At 33.0% G+C, this 13,532-nt stretch overlaps 1 protein-coding gene across 1 annotated transcript in view; it reads right to left on the minus strand.

The window, feature by feature from the left end:
* The window catches only part of LOC128192468 (uncharacterized), a 29,188-nt gene that overhangs the window by 13,947 nt on the left and 1,709 nt on the right, over positions 1 to 13,532 (minus strand). The window contains exons 3-15 of the mRNA XM_052865157.1: positions 13,112 to 13,234; positions 12,154 to 12,253; positions 11,400 to 11,533; positions 10,665 to 10,909; positions 10,433 to 10,509; positions 8,264 to 8,507; positions 7,589 to 7,722; positions 7,281 to 7,498; positions 7,025 to 7,105; positions 6,623 to 6,745; positions 6,099 to 6,224; positions 5,652 to 5,759; positions 2,326 to 2,392 (exon numbers count right to left, since the gene is read on the minus strand). Of these exons, the coding sequence (XP_052721117.1) occupies positions 2,326 to 2,392; positions 5,652 to 5,759; positions 6,099 to 6,224; positions 6,623 to 6,745; positions 7,025 to 7,105; positions 7,281 to 7,498; positions 7,589 to 7,722; positions 8,264 to 8,507; positions 10,433 to 10,509; positions 10,665 to 10,909; positions 11,400 to 11,533; positions 12,154 to 12,253; positions 13,112 to 13,234 (1,780 nt within the window). The remainder of the gene's footprint in view (positions 1 to 2,325; positions 2,393 to 5,651; positions 5,760 to 6,098; positions 6,225 to 6,622; positions 6,746 to 7,024; positions 7,106 to 7,280; positions 7,499 to 7,588; positions 7,723 to 8,263; positions 8,508 to 10,432; positions 10,510 to 10,664; positions 10,910 to 11,399; positions 11,534 to 12,153; positions 12,254 to 13,111; positions 13,235 to 13,532) is intronic.

Below are 13,532 nucleotides of genomic sequence, written 5' to 3' on the forward strand. Positions count from 1 at the left end.
CTGTCTCTCTGTCTGCCTGCCAGTCAGTCGGTCCACCAACAGTTTCCGTTCATTTTCTTCCCAGAGTATGCACATATTGGAATGAAATTTGATATACAGATTTATCATAATAATATCACGTTCATTTTTGGGTACAAATAAGCAATTTATTACATAATTATGCCTCAAGGACTTAAAAAAATTCCAATTAAGTTTCTGTTCATTTTCTTCACAGAGGTTGAACTTACTGAAATGAAATTTGGTATACAGATTTATCAAAATATCTAGGTCAAGTTCAATTTTGGGTATGATCGAGCAATTTGTGAAAGAGGCATGTGCCTTCGTCGTAGATAAATTCCAATCATTTGCAGTTTCTGATCATTTTCTTCACGTTTCCAAGGGAAGGGGCAGAAGTGCTTCACAAACATCTCTTGTTAAAGCTTAAGTTGTTCAATAGTTCTAAAACACAATTCAAATTCAGCATATGAACCAAGATTGGTATAAAGCATCCCAATATGCATCATTTAAGCTTCAGAAGGTCTCATGAAATATTGGTCACAGACAATACCAAGCATGTGTGGTATTGTGTCTTCAGATGCCCCGTTCTTGCATTTCTGATCTAATTAGGGCCTATAGATGACCTGTTACTACATGTAACAATTTTAACATTCTTACAAACCCAACTTATTTTAAAAAAGAATTTTTATATGGTCATTCATCTATCAAACATTGGATACAAATGCAGCAAGTAAGACTAGGTTTGTAAAGTGAAATCCTGGATACATAATCCAGACGACTGGATGATCCATGCAACTCTGGTCTGCATAATCAATGCAACTGGCTCCATAATCCATGCATTTTTGGTCAGAATAAGGAACAGGGTTACCAATACCGGTATTTAGAAATAGATCTGCTTCTAAGACAAACTCAGGCTGCTGGCTCGCACTACCATCCCTTGGATCTATGTAAAAACAATTTACCCAGTTTGCAAATGCGTATTTAAGGATGATCTTTAAATGACTTTTGAGTAGTAAAGAAAGGCTTCAAAATCGTTTTAAAATCAAAGAGTCGTTGGATCTCATTTCCACTGTCTTAATCAATCTTTGTTGCAGTCACTGTCATTTTGAACACATAACATTCAGATTTTGATATCCCATGGAAAAGCAAAACAAATTCTTGTGCAAATATTTCTGCTCATTTATTTTGTAAAGACTACTTCAATTCTTTTGCAAATAAATGATTCTTTAATGTAGCACATGTATTAACAAGTCCACATTGTCTCTCCATAGCAACAGTGTATTTTTGTACACATTGAATTCCTTAAGCTTGAACCATCAACTTTCCAGTGATAAAGTTCATGTATCTTTAAACAATTGTTCTTTGCAAATATAGGTTCCAGCAATGTAGACACATTATAGATACCTAAATCAATATATGTACATGTACTAAATTTTAGTACATTTTAAGAATTTTGCAATTGCAAGGATAGTAAGCATGCAGAAATCTTGTCTATGTAAAAATCCTCTATCTATGCAATATCCTTCATTGAAACTGCTTACTTGACTGTCATTAAAACAAATATGAAAAATAACCTTTTATTTCACATCTAAATTTTGACACTTGCAGTATTTTCTTTCAAAATGAAAGCAAAAACAGAATATAAATTTATCACATGTACAAGATCCTTTAATGGAATAAGAGAATGTGCCAGTAAATTGAAAATTTGATACTTTAATTCAATACCTCAGATCAAGTTTAAGGCAATACTTCCATTAATTCTGAATTGAGTTATTGTTTAATTTTGAAGGTGATTTGAAGAATTCAAAATATTTTTAAAAATGTTTATTACTTTAACCATCAATTCTCAACATTGCAATAATAGTAACTGGTGAGATTATTTACTGCAATTATAAGGGAAAAATGTCACAATTCTGATACATGTATCACCAGAAAAAATTGCTGATATACACATTAAAATACACATACAGAAATACACATACTATCTGCAAATTAGAAATACTGAAATTAAAATATCTAGTTTATACTGTACGTTGTCTGACGGAGTAACTAGCTAGGCAGTTATCCATTCCACTTGTACAAGTTTCTCTCTCATCCAATAATAACTGACTTTTTGAAAAGACGCAATATCCAGTACATGGTGAACTAAACAGTGGACTTCTTGTCTTTAAATTTCATGGCATTCCAAAAATTACAAGACCTGAGTTATCTTGGTACAGAAGAATATTACACATTTTTCTGTATTTAGAAGTTTACATACTGCAATAAATAGTGATCACTAAACATCAGCATACTCCCTCCATGCAAGATAATAGCATAATTGATTACTTCCTTCAAATGCTGAAGCAGCTGGTTTCTCAAAACCATACAACAAGTACACAAAGTATGTAACATTCTTCAAAAACAACAATAGTACAGAATTTTTCTTAAACTGAAAAAATAAAAGTAAATGAAAAGACACCATCAACACATTGCTCGAACAGAACAAAAATCATTGACAGAGAAAGATGTAGAAATTCTTCTTCTTGTGTTTATGGTAGTCTAAGATGGGTCTATTAATTCACAGAAAAGTATGATGCCAATATACACAGCACTTTAACTGAAAGCAAATGGTGTATAGAAAGTATAAATTATAAATTCTACATCATCAATCCACTTCCATTTCCTGTTTACTCTCTGGCTTGGCTTCACTCTCCGCGGAATTATTGGCAGATTTTTCGCTCGCGGCGGAGTCTTTTTGACCGTCCTTATTTCCCTCTTTGTTCTCTTTCTTTTCTTCCTTAGGTGGTTCTACTTTTGGTTTGGGTTTGTTTATGATGGGATTGCACACTGAATCTAAGGACTGTAAGTAGAAATGACATGTCATGTACTTCACATTTTATCAAGGTTTTATTTGAATTTTTAAAAAAAATATGTGATGTATACATTGCATTTTAAAATAAATGACTATTTCCATCTAGTACATATGTTTACAATGTAAAAGATGAAATTTGCATGAAAACTACATTATTTAATGCCAACTAAACCTTGTACATTTCTAAAAATCTTCCAAGATCATAAAATGCAGGACTACAAATACTTATAAACTGAGAGTATTCATCACACCAAAATAATCAGAAAAATTAATAAAGGTAGAATGACTTTCACATACCTTCTTTGTGGACATAATCTGAGATGCTAACACAGTTGGGTTTTCGAAGAGTTTCAGCTGGTTCTGTGCATTCATGTTTTTCTCATACCACTCCGACTTCTCGTTCAGACACTTCTTCACTTTGTCAACATCCCCAGTCTCTATGTGATCGTATTTCTCGTCCTACAAATACATTTAAACACTCAAGATAAAAATAAATTAGTGATTTCATTAATGGTCTTTACCATACATCTTTGTGGATTTTGCATTTAAAACATGCAGTTTTGCTATAAGTGGGTTTTACATGTTATTATTTTGATTACATTCAAAAGCTGCAAAGGCTTCTTTTAAAATGTAATTCTTTTTTTCAAAACTTACCTTATTTGCCACTAGATCCAAAAACTTGCGGATATGTGTGATGGATTTTCCCAACTCCTCAAAAGCAATTGGCCTCTCACAATGCTCTCTATAACGATCTTCGACAGGACTGCCGTGTTTCTACAAAATCACAGACCCAACTTATATTTAAAAGATATCAGATGCTATATCGATAGCCAATTTTTTTGGGAGTTGATTTTAATCAACTCTCCTATGCAGTTACTCTGGCAAACCGAAAGTGAAACAGTGTTTGGACCTCAGCACAAATAATTACCGCTGACAAGACTTAGTTCTTGAAAATAATAGAAAAATTCGACGTAATGTATGCTGAAGCATTGTTTTTCAAGGAAACTTATCTATATACACTTTGAAAATAGTCAAATTTTATATAATACGAACAATTTAGATATATTTTTGTAGTTTAATGTATTCTTACGCCAGAGTTTAATATAGTCTCGTTCAACCAAGCTGTCTCCGTAAATCTCCAACAAGCAGAGAGGCTCTCTTGCTTACCGGAGATTAACGGAGACAGCCGAGCTTCTGATTGAAGGAGACTATAGTTTGATATCAATAGTACTTGGATCCTTACATTTTTTAGAATTGTTTCGATTACTAATACATAGTTTAAAATCTTTCTTTGAATATTACACATCATGATTCATATGGGGTTTCTCGAAATTTTTGTCGGAAAAGTCTAAAAATTCATATTTTAAAAAAGTGCGTAATTCAAATACAGACTAGAAACTAATTGCCATGCAAGCTAAGTTGATTTTAAAATAAATGATAACAGATAAAATCAACTCCCGTCAGTACTTCAGTACTTTGATTTATTACATGTATTGCAATTGTAAGAGAGAAGAGTGAGGAAAGTTGAACCAGACAAATCTCCCCAAAAGCTCTCAGTTTATCTGGCACACTTGGTGAATGTTGACTCACACAGAGAGAGTAACAGCAGGAAGGTGCATTTGTAGCTTACTAAAGTAAGTCCTTTTAAATTCTTCACTCTTATTTAAAAGATTAGAGAAATTTCTACTGGATTGTGGACTTTCTGTATGATATATTGATTATCTAGTTCATCACAAAAACCAGTTGAAGTTGATGCTGGCCTCAGGTGAAAAAAGCACTGAATACTGGGAACATCTCAGAAGCAGATATGTATTGTCACAAAATCTATTTCCCATTGATTGAATCGCTAGCAATGATATAGGCAAATTTATATCGAATTGACTTTTGACATAGACTACTAAAAGTCCATTGTCTTATTAACATGGTTACATCAACATAAAGGAGGACATGTCATATTTGACTATCTTCAGAGTAAGACATGCATGTATTACAATTAATGAAATAACCATAATGATGAATAGGCACACAGCAGAACTAATCCTCTGTATTCTGATGGAGGATGTGTAAGAGAGAAGAGTGAGGAAAGCTGTACAAGACAAATCTCCCCAAAAGCTCTCGGTTTATCTGGCACACTTGGTGAATGTTGACTCACACAGAGAGAGTAACAGCAGGAAGGTGCATTGTATAAATCAGTACATGTACTAATGATTTAAAACATATACTGCTAATGAAAAGGATATAAACTGATAAGTAGTCAAGAGAATGTGAATCATTTGTCAGATTAATTGTATCACATATGGGCCATGATTTGAACTTTCAATCACATCAATTGATTATTTAATACTGTTTTCATTGTCTCTACATATCAACCATCAACGGAATCTGTTCATAAAGATCCATAATTATGACATTGTAAAATCATTTTTATCAGTATCAGACATTTGGTTTGACAGTCATAAAGATCTTGACCACATATGGTAACTTTCTGTTTCATCAAATAACTTTAAATTTTAAATGTTCTTTTGTGTACAATTGTCATAAGTGTTGATAATTTCACACTACAATCTAGGATTGTAAGAGAGAAGAGTGAGGAAAGTTGTACCAGACAAATCTCCCCAAAAGCTCTCAGTTTATCTGGCACACTTGGTGAATGTTGACTCACACAGAGAGAGTAACAGCAGGAAGGTGCATAAATGTTAACATAATGGTTCAGTACAAAAACGTTTCCATTCAAATGAACAACTGCCATCTAAGTACCTATTCTCAGAACACTGTATAATGATACATATCTGATTCTCACCTTAAGTTCCTTTAGCTTGTCTATATAGACCTGCTTCAGCTGGTCGTCTCCCTCGTCATAGAGCCAGTCCTCGGTCTGTGTTAGTAGACTCCCAAACTTCTCTGCATCCTGAAATAGTGAAAACAAAAAAATTCTGAAATTGCATGTACATTTCATATATACCTAATACGTACATGTATAAACATATGAAGAAAAGTCACAATACTGAACATGAGCAGAATGGAATTTAAACAATACAAAAAGCAATTTTATAAATTAAACTGCACTTGCTCTCTCTGTGTGAGCCAACAGTATTTTCCAGCCAAAAATAATCTCTAAATATAGAAAATTGCTCAAGTTCAAAAGTATCTTAATACAAATTACAGAATTATTTCATTGAAATTTTGATGTTTAATCCTTTGATTTTTCTAATTATTTAGTTTTGTTGAAGTTGTGATAAGATCTGACCTCTTCCTTGATGAACTGAGCCAGAACGTTGGCAATCTTGTCTCTCATCTCGTAGACATACTCCTCCACCGCGTTCTTGGCATCACATCTCTCCTTCTCCAGCTTGTCCTGCATCATCATCTCTCCCTGAGTGAACATGACAAATCGCTCAGATAAGATCAAGGTCATACATGTACATAGCCTTGTCTGCTACACATTAACCACACTCTTACTGTATCAAATAGAATTGTAAATCACATAGGGAAGAACCTAGTCATACCCTTGTCTGCTGTAGATAAACCTCACTCTTACTGTATCAAATAGTTTTGTAAATCACATACATAAGCACCAACTCTTAAAACCCTTGTTTGCTACTATGGAATCACTTTTATTTGTGAGGGTCTCTGTTCGTGGGCAACCAAAATTTTCCTGGTTCGTGAGGATGTATTGGTCCCCCACACTGATGATTCCACAGAATGCAGTTACAGCACATCCTTACTGTCTAGGACAGATTTGTATTAAATTTTAGAGAAATAACAACTGACCTCTTTTTCCACAAGTCGGAGAATTTCCTCCGGAGGAAGTTGTGGGACAAGTTCTTCAACAGGAAGTTCAGTTTTCTTAACTTTTTTCTTTGTTGCTTTTTTTGCATCTTTATCATCTTTGCCCTTTATGAAAAAAAAAACTTTAAACTTAAAAATAAAAGAAACTGTTGAAACTAACCTTAGATCACAATGACTTGATTTTCACTACACTAGAGATAAACAGATACATCTGTATGCAGCAAGAAACTTTTTGCATGCAAACTTATCTTTTATAATCTTCAAGATATACAATTCTCACTAGATTTTCGAGAACATCACAAAATTTTCTTGCATGCAAATAAAGTTGGTCAACTCTATTAAAATTAAAAATGTTTTAAGTTAAATATTTATACAACCAATTACCTCCTCTTTCTTTGCATCTTCACCTCCTTCACTTTTCTCTCCCGTTTTGTTTTCCCCTGTTTGATCTGTCTGCATGGGTGTCTGATAAAAATATGGAATAAAAGCTGTTAAAAAGTAGTATCGCCTAAATTCCAGCATTTATTAAATTACAATAAAGAGTAATGACATAGCCTTTATCTTCTTCAAATTAAAATCAAGGCTGTGTTTCAGAAATACTATTTATTTGCTGTACATCATCTAGCTAAGGAGGAAATACCTCTCCATTCACCTGGGCTTCTGCAGTAGGTGTGGCATCAGCTTTTTTCTCTGTGTCAACATCCATGTTTTCTTCCTCCTTCCCATCATCTTCTAGCTGTTCTGTTTGTGTGGCTGACATCACAGAGAAAATGCCGTGGCTATTGACCCGTACTTTCACTTTTACTTTGGCACTTTCCCCATTGGCAGCTGGAGTGACCTTCTGGATATTGAAGCATCCTGAAAGATAAATATTTCCAAGGTATTTGCATTTACATTTTGATGATTTTTATAAATTCTCCAATAAAAAATCTTCCTTGACTTCCATACCTATAAGGCTCTCTTTGTGAGGCACAATCTCCGGTGATGTGTATCTGGCTTCTAACTGGAATGGTTCTTTACGATAAAATGTCAACATCTTGGAGAAAGGAATTTGATGAAACCTTGGGAACACCTCCAAGGACCTGCAAGCAACAGAGACACATTAGTAAACTTTGAGAATATCATGCTGATCTTTATTTAACTGAGTTCCCAATTTATATTTCAGAGATATCTGAACCATAGTAAGAGTAAATCAACAAGGTCAACTGTCACTGAACAAGAATGCATGACAATTTAAAATTGTGGAATTTAATGCAATTTTTTGCACATGATAATAGATCTACATGCATTGGAAATCAATTTATTGTTATAAGATCTACATTCATTTGAAAACTAATGTGGAATTGTAAAAATTTGTGGGGGTCAATTTTTGTGGATTGCTTGAAATTTACAAGTTCGTGGGGACATAATTTTGTGTATTCTCTTATACCTACAAAAGGAGTAATGACTTTGAAAACCTAATTTATTAATTTGTGGAGGATGTTAATTCATTGATGAGAGATACCCACAAAGTCCATGAAAACTGAGCCACCACGAAATCTACTGATTTCACGGTATATAATCTACATGACATTTAATTTTTTTTTTTAAAACAACAAAAACTACAATACACAATGAACTTACGAATCATTTTCCACACCGCCTTGCCAGCACAGAGTGATGGGGTAAGGCTGAGTATCCACAATGGAGAAGTCTCTCACTCGGAACGTTGGAGACAGGATGGCACATTGAAGTGCACAACCTCGAGCCACGGCTTCATCAGCATTCAGAGTTGTGCTTGGTTCCTTGCCAAATATTTCCGTAACCATATTCTTCAGAGATGGGATACGAGATGAACCTCCCACAATTTCAACAGAATACACGTCTTCTGTTATGAAAAATTTTAAAAAACAATCTTAGTTAATTTTCTTCATACCAATAGCTATTAGTTGTCAACAATACTGGGTCTCTGCAATATAGTAAATACTAATTTTTGTGGATTTCGTTGTTGAAATGATCCATGATATTTAATGTTCAGTGAAGTTCCAAGTTCAAACAAGAGAAAAGATGGCAATGTGAAAGCAAACCAGGATCTCTTTGTGTGAACAGTATCCATAATCCTTGTCAACCCTGAATTCATGAACTAATTTAACACTACCCTATCCAGAGAAATTGTGTATTCTATATGCAATATTTTGCCAAATATTAAGTTCAATAGGTAGTCTGTTTTCATAGATTACCAAAATTCAAAATCAAATATACACCTCTCTGATATATATATACCGTATTTTCGGAAATTAGGTCGATACTTTTTTTTCCTGACATGTGGACCTCGCCCTATTCATCGTTTCGATGTTTTTTTGTTGTTGAAAAATTTGATATGAAATTTTGCAAAAATTTATGCAACCCTCCAATTAAATCATGTGTTTACTATAATACTGATTGAATTTCTGTGTAAAAATCGTATGGATTTTAATCAATATATTGTAGAAATTTATCATTTAAACAAATTAAACATGTTAAATGTGAATAAATTTATTTCTTCTTACATTTCTTACTTAGATCGCTGACTGAATCATCTTTTGATCATTATTACATGCTGTCATGCATTTTGATCGTGTGCTTACCATAAACAGGAAATTGATATCGCTTGGTAAAAGTAAAATGAGAACCGTACAAAGGGTAATTACAGGGGAAAATATCGTCGGGAAGAAATAAAAAAAAAAATTTGTGTTTTTTCTGTATATTCAAAATAAATCTCTTGATGAAATCTTGGCCAGGTGTCTCTGAAATCAGTCTGGGTAGCGCCTACTTTGTTTATACAAAGTTGAACTCTTGGCACTTGCTAATCATGCCCGCAGGCTTCGATATGTTGACTCGTGTGTATATACACAGTAAAAAGTCACACAGACACAGGGTGGCATGTGCTACTGTAGTCATGCCTCCAGGCTAGGTTACTATCCCCCGGTTTACACCAGTTTGTACACATGGCAGAGAAGTAATAAAAAATGATCTTAAATTAACCCGGCCGTACTGAATTAATAGGTTTGAAAATTTTGATGCAATTTCAGACATTTCTTACGATGTTTTTAAGAAATGCATTTTATTTCCCTTTTGTTTAAAACTGTGAAATATGATTAAAGGCTACCATATGATAACGTTATTGGTTTAAACCATTTATTCATTAAAATTAGCGGTAATTTTTCGACCAATTCTTCGAAGTCGACCTATTTATACTTTTTTTTCTTTTTTGGCTAAAAACGGCCTCCTTCGCCCAATAAACCGTATCAACCTAATTTTTGAAAAATTGGGTATGTACAATTGATCTATAAAACAACCACTTCCAAACTTGATTATGAAATGATAATGAAAACTGTACAAGAAGATATCTATACAATAGGGGCTCTCTTCATTGTATTGAAGCATTTATTATCCATAAATTTACATATCTTTAAACTGTGATAGTTATTTAACCCACAAAAATTGATGCCAACAAATATTGATGAAACCCCAGTATTATATTCCCTCCAATCCTTCAGATGATCCCCTCTTCTCATGGGTATTCCTTGCTTTTTGAGATTATATGGCATTGCTGCATTTTGTCAAGTGCTACCACAATGATTAATTTCACTGTGATGGATAGCTTGGTCCTTTCTTGCAATAAAACAAAGTAAAATCCCTGTCTACCACATCATCCTTCGAAGTTTGTGGCCTTTATGGTTACTAAATATCATTTTATTTTTTAAGTTTTCCATTTGGATACAGCCATAAACTTGGAAAAAAAATAACTGAATGAAATAACATAATACTTACTGCATTCATTTTTCATTTTTGTGAACAATGTCCTTGCTTTCTCTATCAACCCTTCAGACAACTCTTCAAACTTTGCCCTGCAACAATAGTTTTGTTATAATAATTACATATAGTTCAGAAAACATATCTTTCAAATAAAAAGAGATAATTCTGATCTCACTAAGAAATGAGCATAATCAACAATTAAATTCACTGTTCTACATGTACCTTCCTGAAGAACTTTTATCCTTACCTATCCATCTTTCCTGTCACATCCTTATCATTCATAAAGCACTCAATATTCAGAGGAATATTGGTGGAATTTGCACTCATTAGCTTTTTCAGTTTTTCACATTCTTGTGTCAATCTCATGTAAGCTTTCAAATTACTACGCACATCAAGTTTGTAACGTGTTTTGAAATCATCAACAAAATAGTCAACAAGCACTTTGTCAAAGTCTCTTCCTCCTAAACATGGATCCGATTCCACAGCCAACATCTGGATAAAGATATTGAAAAATCTCATTAGTTAAGGTAAAAAATAAACCAGTTCAATTTCAAATCTTTTGTAATTTACAGAATATGTAGTTATCCCGAGTCATATATGTACCAAACATCTCTTAATTGCCGTAAAAATGCAATATACAAAATTGTTCATCATTTATTGATGTTCAAGCCAGAGAGGACTTCTCAAATCTATTGAAAGTTTCAGAGGTCAACTAAAATATGGTTATAGTGAATCCTTAGGGGTGTTCAATATGATTTGTTATAAAAAATATAACGTTATATCCAAAGTTCAGAATATTATTTCAAGATAAAGGGAATGAAAATTTCTTCATCGCAAACTTGGGTTTTTTTATTTACTTTAAGCAAAACTTGTTACATACATGTTCTCGACAACCCTGTATTACTGTAAAAAGTATCCAAATCTAAGACTACTTAGGAAGTTTGTTTAAAGTAAGTCCACTGCTGGAGGTGATCAGTTTTACCTTGAGTTTGCCTTTATTGAATGCAACGGCTGCCACCTGCGTGGTGGAGTAGCCTATGTCCACAAAGATCACATTCCTGGGCTTCTCATTCTCTGCTGGCAGATCTTGTTTGTAGATACCATATGCCAACGATACTAAAATGAACAAATAAGACAAGTTTGAAGTCCAATTCAAAATCAAATTGTTTTTTTAAAAGGCTTGACCATAAGTACCTAACACAAATCACTACATTGAAGAGTTTGTGAAACAGCATCTAAGCAGAGCCCTATGGAACTAAATTTGACTATTGACCTGTATCAATGACCTTCACCCTTTAATGACTAAAGTCCCTTCCATCTTACACTCTACCAAACATGATGTAGACTTTCTCAATTAAGTCTCACTGTATCATTTCTTTAACATTTGATCAACTTTTGTAGGTACAATCAAAGTGAGGAAATTTCAGTTAAAAATTTTAAATTTTAGATTCAAATTTCTGCTTTCTTCCATTGTTAGTGTAACCAAACATAAAATCTATGTTTGGCATCATTAAAAAGACTTAAAATCATAGAGACTTTAGCAAGTCTACACAAGATGTATCTGCCTAATATTACTCAAACATATTGTAAAGAATAAGTTGCTAACAGAGAGAGACAAATTAAAAAATACCCCCTCACACCTTTCTCCCAGAGAACATAAAAATATGGATTTAGTACCTAGCGAATATGAATTATTTCAAAGTAAAAATTTCCAGACAGTTTTGAGCCCTATTTACCCGCAGTGGAATCATTCATGAGTTTGAGACAATTTAATCCACCGATCAGACAGGAATCCATCATAGCTCTCCGCTCCACATCTGTGAAAAAGGTGGGCACCTACAAATAAACAAAATGACCAAAATTACAAAACTAAGCTGTGTCACAGTCCACATCACATAAAAACTTCATCATCACACAAGTTGTAAAAAGTATTACATATCTAGGCATGAGAAATCGGCTCATTAAATGTAAAATCAATGACATAAAATATATATTGCTCAAAATATTTGATAAATACCAATCGATGTAGATTTTTAAAAAAATACATATCAGCTTATCTTTAGGTAATTATTTTCAAATTACTATTTGCAAAATCCATTAAATTTCATTTGACCATAACTTTAATAAAAGACCTTGGGTCAGAGGTATGCCACAACTGTGAGTCATCAACTTGAGCACAAACTGAATATGTTCCACGCAATGTTAATGGACAGGATTAAAATGAGAGACAGCCGAATACCATATAAGAACAGACACATTTCTCTCCCAATTCAACAACAGAAAAGAAAAATTGTGGGGTATACAAACAGGTTGTCCATTTTAAACCATTTAATGCTCATTCTGATATAGCATTCAACCGAATAAACTTTAAGTGCCTAAAACACATGTAGGGAATTATTTACCTTTCATAATAAGAGACATTTATTTAAATAGCAAGGCTTAATTTCAGTTCTTAAAAGTAATCTTACCATTATTTTACAGAACAGAGTTATCTGGTCTTTATATGAAATATATAAGTATATCTAATTTAAAACAATACATAATTTTAGAAATCAAATTTACTTTTAAGAGAATTTTATATAAAATAATACATCAAAAAGTTAATAAAATTTATCTTAATAAGGAAATATCATAGAAAATGACGATGTTCTAAATTCTGAACTGCTATATCCCAGTAGAGCGTTCAACACTTACAGACACCACCACATCAACTACTTTAGTCTTCAGGTTGTTTTCTGCCGTCTCTTTGATCTTTGTCAGCAACATAGCTGTAATCTGTTCCGGTGTAAACGAGTGCACTTCTCCCATGTACCTTGCCTACAAAATAAAGAGAAATCTGCTTAGTCTAGTAATTTAACAAATTCATTGTCATCATGTTAAAAAAAAAAGTTTGCACTGGTCAATTATCATTTTTTTAAAAAGTTGTTAACAAAATTTAAGAGGTCAACAAACTACCAATCAGAAATTTGTTAATTTTTTAAAAATTGATTTGTTTAGCTTTAAACTATCATTTTAATAGTATAGAAAAAAATCATACATATTCTAACTTTAAAATTTGAATGTTTGTAACCCATCTCTTTATACAGTGCTCATATCAAGGAGATTTATATCATCT

The sequence above is a fragment of the Crassostrea angulata genome, chromosome 7 (assembly GCF_025612915.1).
Source record: "Crassostrea angulata isolate pt1a10 chromosome 7, ASM2561291v2, whole genome shotgun sequence".
Lineage (NCBI taxonomy): Eukaryota > Metazoa > Mollusca > Bivalvia > Ostreida > Ostreidae > Magallana > Magallana angulata.